General features: G+C 46.9%; 1 protein-coding gene across 2 annotated transcripts in view; it reads right to left on the minus strand.

Annotated features, from left to right (window-relative positions):
- Positions 1-13,528, minus strand: part of LOC126354973 (cytochrome P450 4g15-like) — a 247,833-nt gene that overhangs the window by 80,540 nt on the left and 153,765 nt on the right. For both annotated transcript variants that reach the window (XR_007565424.1, XM_050005059.1), the window contains exon 5: positions 7,268-7,468. Coding sequence is in view for 1 of the 2 variants with exons in the window: in XM_050005059.1 (XP_049861016.1) it covers positions 7,268-7,468 (201 nt within the window). In the remaining variant the exon portion in view is untranslated. The remainder of the gene's footprint in view (positions 1-7,267; positions 7,469-13,528) is intronic.

Here is a 13,528-nt window from a genome sequence, read left to right on the forward strand (position 1 = left end):
TGAGTCGTGCTTCGGTAGCTCAGATGGTAGAGCACTTGCCCGCGAAAGGCAAAGGTCCCGAGTTCGAGTCTCGGTCGGGCACACAGTTTTAATCTGCCAGGAAGTTTCATATCAGCGCACACTCCGCTGCAGAGTGAAAATCTCATTCTGGAAACATCCCCTAGGTTGTGGCTAAGCCATGTCTCCGCAGTATCCTTTCTTTCAGGAGTGCTAGTTCTGCAAGTTTTGCAGAAGAGCTTCTGTAAAGTTTGGAAGGTAGGAGACGGATACTGGCAGAAGTAAAGCTGTGAGTACCGGACGTGAGTCGTGCTTCGGTAGCTCAGATGGTAGAGCACTTGCCCGCGAAAGGCAAAGGTCCCGAGTTCGAGTCTCGGTCGGGCACACAGTTTTAATCTGCCAGGAAGTTTCATATCAGCGCACACTCCGCTGCAGAGTGAAAATCTCATTCTGGAAACATCCCCTAGGCTGTGGCTAAGCCATGTCTCCGCAGTATCCTTTCTTTCAGGAGTGCTAGTTCTGCAAGTTTCGCAGAAGAGCTTCTGTAAAGTTTGGAAGGTAGGAGACGGATACTGGCAGAAGTAAAGCTGTGAGTACCGGACGTGAGTCGTGCTTCGGTAGCTCAGATGGTAGAGCACTTGCCCGCGAAAGGCAAAGGTCCCGAGTTCGAGTCTCGGTCGGGCACACAGTTTTAATCTGCCAGGAAGTTTCATATCAGCGCACACTCCGCTGCAGAGTGAAAATCTCATTCTGGAAACATCCCCTAGGCTGTGGCTAAGCCATGTCTCCGCAGTATCCTTTCTTTCAGGAGTGCTAGTTCTGCTAGTTTTGCAGAAGAGCTTCTGTAAAGTTTGGAAGGTAGGAGACGGATACTGGCAGAAGTAAAGCTGTGAGTACCGGACGTGAGTCGTGCTTCGGTAGCTCAGATGGTAGAGCACTTGCCCGCGAAAGGCAAAGGTCCCGAGTTCGAGTCTCGGTCGGGCACACAGTTTTAATCTGCCAGGAAGTTTCATATCAGCGCACACTCCGCTGCAGAGTGAAAATCTCATTCTGAAAACATCCCCTAGGCTGTGGCTAAGCCATGTCTCCGCAGTATCCTTTCTTTCAGGAGTGCTAGTTCTGCAAGTTTCGCAGAAGAGCTTCTGTAAAGTTTGGAAGGTAGGAGACGGATACTGGCAGAAGTAAAGCTGTGAGTACCGGACGTGAGTCGTGCTTCGGTAGCTCAGATGGTAGAGCACTTGCCCGCGAAAGGCAAAGGTCCCGAGTTCGAGTCTCGGTCGGGCACACAGTTTTAATCTGCCAGGAAGTTTCATATCAGCGCACACTCCGCTGCAGAGTGAAAATCTCATTCTGGAAACATCCCCTAGGCTGTGGCTAAGCCATGTCTCCGCAGTATCCTTTCTTTCAGGAGTGCTAGTTCTGCAAGTTTCGCAGAAGAGCTTCTGTAAAGTTTGGAAGGTAGGAGACGGATACTGGCAGAAGTAAAGCTGTGAGTACCGGACGTGAGTCGTGCTTCGGTAGCTCAGATGGTAGAGCACTTGCCCGCGAAAGGCAAAGGTCCCGAGTTCGAGTCTCGGTCGGGCACACAGTTTTAATCTGCCAGGAAGTTTCATATCAGCGCACACTCCGCTGCAGAGTGAAAATCTCATTCTGGAAACATCCCCTAGGCTGTGGCTAAGCCATGTCTCTGCAGTATCCTTTCTTTCAGGAGTGCTAGTTCTGCAAGTTTCGCAGAAGAGCTTCTGTAAAGTTTGGAAGGTAGGAGACGGATACTGGCAGAAGTAAAGCTGTGAGTACCGGACGTGAGTCGTGCTTCGGTAGCTCAGATGGTAGAGCACTTGCCCGCGAAAGGCAAAGGTCCCGAGTTCGAGTCTCGGTCGGGCACACAGTTTTAATCTGCCAGGAAGTTTCATATCAGCGCACACTCCGCTGCAGAGTGAAAATCTCATTCTGGAAACATCCCCTAGGCTGTGGCTAAGCCATGTCTCCGCAGTATCCTTTCTTTCAGGAGTGCTAGTTCTGCAAGTTTCGCAGAAGAGCTTCTGTAAAGTTTGGAAGGTAGGAGACGGATACTGGCAGAAGTAAAGCTGTGAGTACCGGACGTGAGTCGTGCTTCGGTAGCTCAGATGGTAGAGCACTTGCCCGCGAAAGGCAAAGGTCCCGAGTTCGAGTCTCGGTCGGGCACACAGTTTTAATCTGCCAGGAAGTTTCAAGTACTAGTATACATTGATTAGACTGTGAAGAGTATCATAAAGTTGTAGTATTCTCTCCTGGGGTAACTGTGCCCATAACTGTGTAACTGATCCTTCTTTTCGTGGTTTCCGGCACCAAAATGGTGTAGGGACCTGAGCTGGTCTTACATATTCAGTCAGAGACATATCTAGGAATCTTTCTGGTGGAGGAGGCACCTCAATGTCACGCACAAAGCTCACAGAGACATGAGACATATATGGCCAAGCACCACGATACTGTCATATGACAGGTAACCCATGAGGAGCCAGGATGTCCATGAGGTGCGATTGTGCCATGCGATGCGCAGGTTCGAATCCTGCCTTGGGCATGGATGTGTTTGATGTGCTTAGGTTAGTTAGGTTTAAGTAGTTCTAAGTTCTAGGGGACTGATGACCTCAGATGTTAAGTCCCATAGTCTCAGAGTTATTTTTTTGTGCCATGAGAGTTTCCTCAGTCACTACCAGTCATAACTTGACATCATATTCAGTGGCTCCCCACACCACAAGGCCAGAAATGAAACTACTGAGCCTGTCCAAAACAGTGGAAGAATGGGACTTCTCCATAGATCACTACCAAATTTGTTGACACTGGTCATCCTGGGTATTGCAGGACCACGATTCCTGTCTGAACAAACTGTCCTACTATTCACCAGTATTTCACGCTTCCTGGCATGGGACAAGTCCAATGGCAGCATTTCTATTGTGGTACTAACAGCAGCCTACACATGGGATGGTAGTTCCATAGTCTGGCTGCTGACAGACTCTGACCAATGTTGCAGGATGACACAATGTTGTATCAATTGCATTACTTCTTCCTGTACGACCGGCGCAGATGTAGAAGGTTTACAATGTGCTTCATGCACAATACGGCGATCCTCTTTTGTAGAGGTCAGATGCAGTTGATTGGAACCTTAATGATAATTCTGCCTGCCCTCACGTTCCCATACTGTCCAGTGTCCGGCACGTGTCACATCAGAATGCCCCAGAAATCTGAATACTGCACGATTCAGTCAGCAACCCAAATTTTAGATCCAAAATTAAACCTCTTTCAAACTCTGTCAAGTGGTGAAACGCTGTTTGAGACGAGTTTGGAGCATCGTCATATCCGTCACAGTAATCACTCACCATATGACACTCTTCATGTCCCCTATAGAGGGTGGTCCATTGATCGTGAGCGGGCCAAATATCTCACGAAATAAGCGTCAAACGAAAAAACTACAAAGAACAAAACTTGTCTAGCTTGAAGGGGGAAACCAGATGGTGCTTGGTTGGCCCACTAGATGGTGCTGCCATGGGTCAAACGGATATCAAAAGCGTTTTTTTTTTTTTAAATAGGAACCCCCGATTTTTTTACATATTCGTGTGGCACGTAAAGAAATATGAATGCTTTAGTTGGACTACTTTCTTCGCTTCTAACATATGGCTCACACTCTTAGACGAACAGTTGGTAACAGGTAGGTTTTTTAAATTAAAATACAGAACGTAGGTACTTTGAACATTTTATTTCGGTTATTTCAATGTGATACATGTACCTTTGTGAACTGGAGACTAGAAATCTACTCTGTAGGAATCAGCATGGGTTTCGAAAAAGACGATCGTGTGAAACCCAGCTCGCGCTATTCGTCCACGAGACTCAGAGGGCCTTAGACACGGGTTCACAGGTAGATGCCGTGTTTCTTGACTTCCGCAAGGCGTTTGACACAGTTCCCCATAGTCGTTTAATGAACAAAGTAAGAGCATACGGACTATCAGATCAATTGTGTGATTGGATTGAGGAGTTCCTAGATAACAGAACGCAGCACGTCATTCTCAATGGAGAGAAGTCTTCCGAAGTAAGAGTGATTTCAGGTGTGCCGCAGGGGAGTGTCATAGGACCGTTGCTATTCACAATATACATAAATGACCTGGTGGATGACATCGGAAGTTCACTGAGGCTTTTTGCAGATGATTCTGTGGTGTATCGAGAGGTTGCAACAATGGAAAATTGTACTGAAATGCAGGAGGATCTGCAGCGAATTGACGCATGGTGCACGGAATGGCAATTGAATCTCAATGTAGCGAAGTGTAATGTGATGCGAATACATAGAAAGATAGGTCCCTTATCATTTAGCTACAAAATAGCAGGTCAGCAACTGGAAGCAGTTAATTCCATAAATTATCTGGGAGTACGCATTAGGAGTGATTTAAAATGGAATGATCATATAAAGTTGATCGTCGGTAAAGCAGATGCCAGACTGAGATTCATTGGAAGAATCCTAAGGAAATGCAATCCGACAACAAAGGAAGTAGGTTACAGTACGCTTGTTCGCCCAATGCTTGAATACTGCTCAGCAGTGTGGGATCCGCACCAGGTAGGGTTGATAGAAGAGATAGAGAAGATCCAACGGAGAGCAGCGCGCTTCGTTACAGGATCATTTAGTAATTGCGAAAGCGTTACGGAGATGATAGATAAACTCCAGTGGAAGACTCTGCAGGAGAGACGCTCAGTAGCTCGGTACGGGCTTTTGTTGAAGTTTCTAGAACATACCTTCACCGAAGAGTCAAGCAGTATATTGCTCCCTCCTACGTATATCTCGCGAAGAGACCATGAGGATAAAATCAGAGAGATTAGAGCCCACACAGAAGCATACCGACAATCCTTCTTTCCACGTACAATACGAGACTGGAATAGAAGGGAGAACCGATAGAGGTACTCAGGGTACCCTCCGCCACACACCGTCAGGTGGCTTGCGGAGTACGGATGTAGATGTAGATGTAGATGTAGAACTTATCATTTCTGAGAACGCATGCTGTTACAGCGGGATTACCTGTAAATACCACATTAATTAAATAAATGCTCAAAATGATGTCCGTCAACCTCAATGCATACGTGTAACGACATTCTTCTCAACAGCGAGTAGTTCGCCTTCCGTAATGTTCGCACATGCATTGACAATGCGCTGATGCATGTTGTCAGGCGTTGTTGGTGGATCACGATAGCAAATATCCTTCAACTTTCTCACAGAAATAAATCCGGGGACGTCAGATCCGGTGATGGTGCGGGCCGTGGTATGGTGCTTCGACGACCAATCCCCTGTCATGAAACATGCTATTCCATACCGTTTCAACCGCACGCTAGCTATGTGCCGGCCATCCATCATGTTGGAAGTACATCGCCATTCTGTCATGCAGTGAAACATCTTGTAGTAACATCGATAGAACATTACGTTGGAAATCTGCATACACTGCACCATTTAGATAGCCATCGATAAAATGAGGGCCAATTATCGTTCCTCCCACAACGCCGCCGTATACATTAACCCGCCAAGGTCGCTGATGTTCCACTTGTCGCAACCATCGTGGATTTTCCGTTGGCAATAATGCATATTATGCCTGTTTACGTTACCGCTGTTGGTGAATGAGGCTTCGGCGCTAAATAGAACGGGTACAAAAAATATGTCATCGTCAAATAATTTCTTTTGTGCCCAGCGGCAGAACTGTACACGACGTTCAAAGTCGTCGCCATGCAATTCCTGGTGCATAGAGATATGGTACGGGTGCACTCGATGTTGATGTAGCATTCTCAACACAGACGTTTTTGAGATTCCCGATTCTCGTTCAATTTGTCTGTTACGGATGTGCGGATTAGCCGCGACAGCAGGCATCATCATTTGTTGAAGGTCGTGGTTGACGTTTCACATCTTGCTGAACACTTCCTGTTTTCTTAAATAACGCAAATATCCGGCGAACGATCCGGACACTTGGATAGTGTCATCCAGGATACCGAGGAGCATACATAGCACACTCTCGTTCGGCACTTTGATCACAATAGCCATACATCAACATGATATCGACCTTTGCCACAATTGGTAAACGGTCCATTTTAACACGGGTAATGTATCACGAAGCAAATACCGTTCTCACTGGCGGAACATTACGTGATACCACTTACTTATACGTTTATGGCTATTACAGCGTCATCTATCACAAAGCGAAAAATGTGGTCCAACTAAAACATTTATATTTCTTTACTTACTACACTGATAAATGGGCTAACACCGTTAACTTAAAACCAATGTAAACTATTAGCACAAGGAGAAAATAATGTCTCTACACTGAGGATTAGTCTTCGGTTGTATCAAAAGACCTTTTCTAAGACAGAATTTTTATGATTTTTCATACTGATTGTCACTACTCAGACCTTTGAGATTTAGCAGTGAGAACCCATTTCAGAGTTCTTGAACAACTTTTGAGTTGGCGCAGAGTTAATTCCAGTCAGTTAGAGAGATACTTTACAGGGGCGGGTCTGCACCCCCTGAGCAAGGTAGCCGCAATTCGTGTGGTCTTGCAGAGACAAGACTGAGGGCAGGTGTAAGCCACCCAGCAGGCACTGTACTGTGCAGAGACACGGAGAGACCGTGGAGGCAAACCCCTCTTGGCCATCATCTCTGGCAATAGCTGGTAGACCCGCACATAGCGGATGGTGCGGCTGGACATGATCGAAGCTCATTGGACCGTACTGTACCTACAGCTGGCGTGAACAAGCATCGACATCGGTACTAGTCAAGGACAAGGCACTGCTAGGGCCTGGGAAGCGAGTATTTCTGGTTGCTCTGCCCAGTTTTGTTGTAACGGGTGACGAAGACAACGTAGTGTTGGCCATGGCAAGCAGAAATTCGGTTCGCTGAAGGGGCCAACTGGGGTCTGGCACCATACTGTGCCAACAGTAGTCCAGCTCCGGCAGCAGGATTTCATAGTCAGCTCGACTACCTACCACTCCACAGGCTGCCAGGTCTACATGGAGAAGTCTTGCAGTAATAGTGGTATGAAGTCATGTATGCCCTTCTTGGGGCTGTGTTGGTTTTTGTAAATGTTAGCCTGTTTAAAAAATACTTATTTTTCATTACTTCGTTAGACGGATTGACGCTTTCATATTCTAATATTTAAATTTGTGGTAAGAATAGAATAGGCGTTCCAATAATGACTGTCGCTGAAACTGTTTAATTTTGGCTACTTTGTTCTTGAACATTAAAATCAGTTTAGTCTATATTCCCACGTACCTTTATGATGGCGTCGAGTACTGTAAGCTGGGCAAGGTCTGCTGTAGTGACTGGCCTCAGGTAGTCACCCACGTTCCCGAAAACATCATCGAGCTCACGCTGTGCCATCTGTTGCCACTCTGGGTGCAGTCCGAGCAGAGTCAGCAGGTAACCTAGTGTGTCAGAAGTCGTCTCGATACCGGCTCCATAGAGTGTTATTACCTGTGGAGGAAACAGTAGTGAGTATTTGTAATGACAGAAAAGCTACAATCAGACGAATGTTCACCGTTATTATATAACATCGGTCGAAGAAAAAAATACTTATTCACATACAAGGAGAGAACACATCGTTTCTGGAATTAATCTGTACGTATATCGGGATCTAATTTCAGAATTTTTGCACAAGTCTTTTTTTTCAAATGAGAATGGTTTTCCTAAATTATTGCGGCAGCTTGTTTATTATACACTCCTGGAAATGGAAAAAAGAACACATTGACACCGGTGTGTCAGACCCACCATACTTGCTCCGGACACTGCGAGAGGGCTGTACAAGCAATGATCACACGCACGGCACAGCGGACACACCAGGAACCGCGGTGTTGGCCGTCGAATGGCGCTAGCTGCGCAGCATTTGTGCACCGCCGCCGTCAGTGTCAGCCAGTTTGCCGTGGCATACGGAGCTCCATCGCAGTCTTTAACACTGGTAGCATGCCGCGACAGCGTGGACGTGAACCGTATGTGCAGTTGACGGACTTTGAGCGAGGGCGTATAGTGGGCATGCGGGAGGGCGGGTGGACGTAACGCCGAATTGCTCAACACGTGAGGCGTGAGATCTCCACAGTACATCGATGTTGTCGCCAGTAGTCGGCGGAAGATGCACGTGCCCGTCGACCTGGGACCGGACCGCAGCGACGCACGGATGCACGCCAAGACCGTAGGATCCTACGCAGTGCCGTAGGGGACCGCACCGCCACTTCCCAGCAAATTAGGGACACTGTTGCTCCTGGGGTATCGGCGAGGACCATTCGCATCCGTCTCCATGAAGCTGGGCTACGGTCCCCCACACCGTTAGGCCGTCTTCCGCTCATGCCCCAACATCGTGCAGCCCGCCTCCAGTGGTGTCGCGACAGGCGTGAATGGAGGGACGAATGGAGACGTGTCGTCTTCAGCCATGAGAGTCGCTTCTGCCTTGGTGCCAATGATGGTCGTATGCGTGTTTGGCGTCGTGCAGGTGAGCGCCACAATCAGGACTGCATACGACCGAGGCACACAGAGCCAACACCCGGCATCATGGTGTGGGGAGCGATCTCCTACACTGGCCGTACACCTCTGGTGATCGTCGAGGGGACACTGAATAGTGCACGGTACATCCAAACCGTCATCGAACCCATCGTTCTACCATTCCTAGACCGGCAAGGGAACTTGCTGTTCCAACAGGACAATGCACGTCCGCATGTATCCTGTGCCACCCAACGTGCTCTAGAAGGTGTAAGTCAACTACCCTGGCCAGCAAGATTTCCGGATCTGTCCCCCTTTGAGCATGTTTGGGACTGGATGAAGCGTCGTCTCACGCGGTCTGCACGTCCAGCACGAACGCTGGTCCAACTGAGGCGCCAGGTGGAAATGGCATTGCAAGCCGTTCCACAGGACTACATCCAGCATCTCTACGATCGTCTCCATGGGAGAATATCAGCCTGCATTGCTGCGAAAGGTGGATATACACTGTACTAGTGCCGACATTGTGCATGCTCTGTTGCCTGTGGCTATGTGCCTGTGGTTCTGTCAGTGTGATCATGTGATGTATCTGACCCCAGGAATGTGTCAATAAATTAATTCACGGTGTTCTTATTTCTATTTCCAGGAGTGTATTTATAGCGCTGATGCAGAACTCTCACCCTAACGTGCTCGGAGTCGCAATGCACAGTTTACAGACCTCGAAAGTACTCCTAAATAATGCATTACGCTGACGTGCAGAGACGCAGACAACCTGTAAATTACGACGTCGCAGAGTGGCTAGCACACTAGACTCGCATTCGAGAGACGCTCACAACGTTTAAACACTTGAAAATAATTCAGTGCACAAACATTGAGTGCAAGTAAAACTTGTCAACCACTCGAACCTTGATTCTACTGGATTGAAACTCTCCAGATGCAGGAAACTGACCAAAATATCCATCCTAATTACATTATTTATCTCATCAAAGATCGGACCTAATTACACAACTATATGCATAACGCTGCATAAGGACGGCTTAAAATCGCAAAAATTAACTATACACCTCACCTTATCATCCTTTAATTACAAAACTATATGCATAGCCAAGGACTGCAATACTACGCAAAATAACTGACAAATCATGTTATCCTGTTTGGGGACAACAAATTATACCACTCGAAACCAGCGACAGAATCACTCAAGCTCTACACTAAATCTACAAGCTAGGGGAAAAACGTTCAACTCACTGGATCCAGATGTTCGACTGAGATGAGTTGAAATAAGTCTGTTAGCTCCATGCATATACCATCTACCCCTGTTTGACGTCAGAGTTCACTACACACTCCTACTAAAAGATCACCCTAACCGAAGCCAGTGGGAGATCATCGTCCTAAATGACTGCCTTCTCATCACAAAATCATCGTCCTAAATGACTGCCTTCTCATCACAAACTACATGATCGAGCTACTACTCTGACAGTCTCACAACACCTGCCTCCCCAGCAAGCGAGGTGGCGCAGTGGTTAGCACACTGGACTCGCATTCGGGAGGACCACGGTTCAATCCCGCGTCCATCCATCCTGATTTAGGTTTTCCGTGATTTTCCTAAAGCGCTCCAGGCAAATGCCGGGATGGTTCCTTTGAAAGGGCACGGCCGACTTCCTTCCCCGTCCTTCCCTAATCCGATGAGACCGATGACCTCGCTGTTTGGTCTCTTCCCCCAAACAACCCCCCCCCCCCCCCCCCCAACTCTGCCTCCCCGAAATGCCTCGCCGCGAAAGCCCCGCTTTCCCTTTCAAGTGCATCCTGTTCGTCTATGGCTAAGAATCAAAGAATCATAGCTGTCACAGCCCCACAACGCCTCGCGTTCACAGACCGTTTTTACGTCACGTAGTATGCTCGAGCAGGGGTGAACTAGAGTCACCGTCCAGCGTTCGATTGTTATTATTTATTTAACATCAACTTCGCTCCTGTAATAGAGCACAACATTTCCGATGACAATAAATGTCCTAATGTTCACCAAAATAGACAAAGTACAGTTTTACGAGCAAAAATCTGTATAGTTTTCCGCGTTGAGACACTTATCATCTCCCCGAACACATTTACGTCTAAAACGATATTTCCGCTCACTATTACAGATTTCCGTATTTACAAGGTAACTGAATAATGACCCAGCGCAAACGCACATCCATATTCAATCTTGTGGAGTGTGTATCTAGCAGGTGGAAGACACATTTGGCGGTTGTCTAGATACGAGAAAGACGTTATTTGAGTTTGTAAATTATAAGGCATGATATGGAGTCTGGTACACATGGAAATGCCTTATAATTTACAATGTCAAATAACGTCATTCTCATATCTAGACAACCGGCAAATGTGTCTTCCAGCCGGCCGCGGTGGTCTCGCGGTTCTAGGCGCTCAGTCCGGAACCGTGCGACTGCTACGGTCGCAGGTTTGAATCCTGCCTCGGGCATGGATGTGTGTGATGTCCTTAGGTTAGTTAGGTTTAAGTAGTTCTAAGTTCTAGGGGACTAATGACCACAGCAGTTCAGTCCCATAGTGCTCAGAGCCTTTTTTTTGTGTCTTCCACCTGCTAGATGCACACTTCACAAGGTTGAACATGGATGTGCGTTTGAGCTGGGTCATTATTCTGTTACCTTGTAAATACGGGAGTCTGTATTCGTGAGCGGAAATATCGGTTTAGACGTAAATGTGTTTTGGGAGGTGTTAAGTTTCTCAGATGAACGCGGAAAACTATATAGATTTTGGCTCATAAAACTATACTTTGTCTATTTTTGTGAAAATTAGGACATTTATTGTGATCGAAAATGTTTTGCTTTATTATAGCAGCGAAGTTGATGTTAAATAAATAATAATAATTAAAGCTCTTTTAAGTTCTCCTCCTAATGCTGAATCCCCTATCTCTTCTAAATCGACTCCTGTTTCTTCTTCTATCACATCAGACAAATCTTCCCCCTCATAGAGGCTTTCAATGTATTCTTTCTACCTGTCCGCTCTCTCGTCTGCATTTAACAGTAGAATGGCCGCTACACTCTTAACGTCACTATACATGCTTTTAATGTCACCGAAGGTTGTTTTAACTTTCCTGTATGCTGAGTCTGTCCTTCCGACAATAATTTCTTTTTCGATGTCTTCACATTTTTCCTGCAGCTTCCCTGAACTTCCTATTTGTTTCATTCCTCGGCGACTTGTATTTATGTATTCCTGAGGGGAGGGGCTAAAGTGGCTAAGAACAACAGCCAGCAGATGTTATAGATGTTATGTTATGTTAAATCCAGAAACCACCCAACCTCCACGCTGCAGCATCACGCTGCATCTGGTGTTTGGTTGTCCAATGGTGGAATACGTGACTGTAGTGTGGAGGAATGCACCCAACTGTCGCATACGGCGCCTGCACGGCCTCCAAGGAACAGTGTTAAGGCTGGTAATGCACCTCCCACCCCACTTCCCTACACGGGAACTGCATGAGCTCACTGGAATACCCGTGTTAAGAGACAGCATCAAACAGACGACACGGCTGTTTTATGGAAAGACGCGTAAGTCAGTAAATTGGCTAGTCTCTAACTTAGTAAATCAACCATACTGAGAGGGTACCACCCAGTGGCCAGGTGTGCTCTGACAATAAGACACTGTCGAGCCAGATATGTCAAAACCCTAGAACGTATATTGCTCACAAACAGCTAAGAAACACCGAAGGGATACGTCAAAGTAAAAGACACAACCAGTAGGAAATGTGACACAACAAAGTCAGAGCAGCGGGCGTCGGGATCCTCCATGTGGCTAGTGGAATATACATCGGTGCTAGGGCGCGCCCATTAACTAATTTCTGAGAATATATTGTACCTAGAATGAAATTTTCACTCTACAGCGGAGTGTGCGCTGATATGAAACATCCTGGCAGATTAAAACTGTGTGTCGGACCGAGACTCGTTCGAGTCTCGGTCCGGCACACAGTTTTAAACTGCCACGAAGTTTCATATCAGCGCACACTCCGCTGTAGAGTGAAAATTTCATTTTAGAAACATCCCGCAGGCTGTGGCTAAGCCATGTCTCCGAAGTATCCTTTCTTCCAGGAGCGCTAGTTCTGCAAGGTTCGCAGGAGAGTTTCTGTGAAGTTTGGGAGGTAGGAGCGAGGTACTGGCAGAAGTAAAGCTGTGAGGACAGGGCATGAGCCGTGCTTCGGTAGCTCAGTTGGTAGAGCACTTGCCCGCGAAAGGCAAAGGTCCCGAGTTCGAGTCTCCGTCCGGCACACAGTTTTAATCTGCCAGGAAGTTTCATATTGTACCAAATAAGCCTTGCTCTGCATTTAATCAGTCTATGACGCTCACCTCATTCTCTGTAGCCCAACTTATTCTCCTACTCGTCCTACTATTTACTGTACGAATCCGGTATTGGGTTTGAGACAGGCCTAGGTACATCTCAGTCGCGCTTGCGTGTTCCCCCATTCATTATGGGATGGGGCTGGCTTGTCTTTCCAGGTGAATAAGGATTCTGCACATGTCGCCTGCTGATAGCGGAACAGAATGGTGCCAGATGTTCTCTAGCCAGCCCGCTTGTGGGTGCTAAGTACAGGGGCTAGCGAATGCAATGCCACTCCAGTGCACATATCATGTCTGTGACACTATCTCCCCTACTTCGCGACAGCACAAAACGAGCTGCCATTCTTTGTACTTAACCGACGTCATGCGTCATTCCCACCTGATGTGGATCCCACACCGCTCATCAATACTCCAGAATAGGGCGGACAAGCGTGGTATAAACAGTCTCTTTAACAGACCTGTTGCACCTTCTGAGTGTTCTGTCAATGAATCGCAGTCTTTGGTTTGCTCTACACACAATGTTATGTATGTGATCGTTCCCATTTATGTTATTAGTAATTGTAATCCCTAAGTATTTAGTTGAATTTAAAGCCTTCAGATTTGTATGACTACCGCGTAATCGAAATTTAGCGGATTTCTTTTTGAACTGATACGAATACCTTCACCCTTTTCCTTATTCAAGGCCAATTGCCACATTTCGCACCACACAGATACCTTATCTAAATCA

This window comes from Schistocerca gregaria, chromosome 3 (assembly GCF_023897955.1).
Source record: "Schistocerca gregaria isolate iqSchGreg1 chromosome 3, iqSchGreg1.2, whole genome shotgun sequence".
Classification (NCBI taxonomy): domain Eukaryota; kingdom Metazoa; phylum Arthropoda; class Insecta; order Orthoptera; family Acrididae; genus Schistocerca; species Schistocerca gregaria.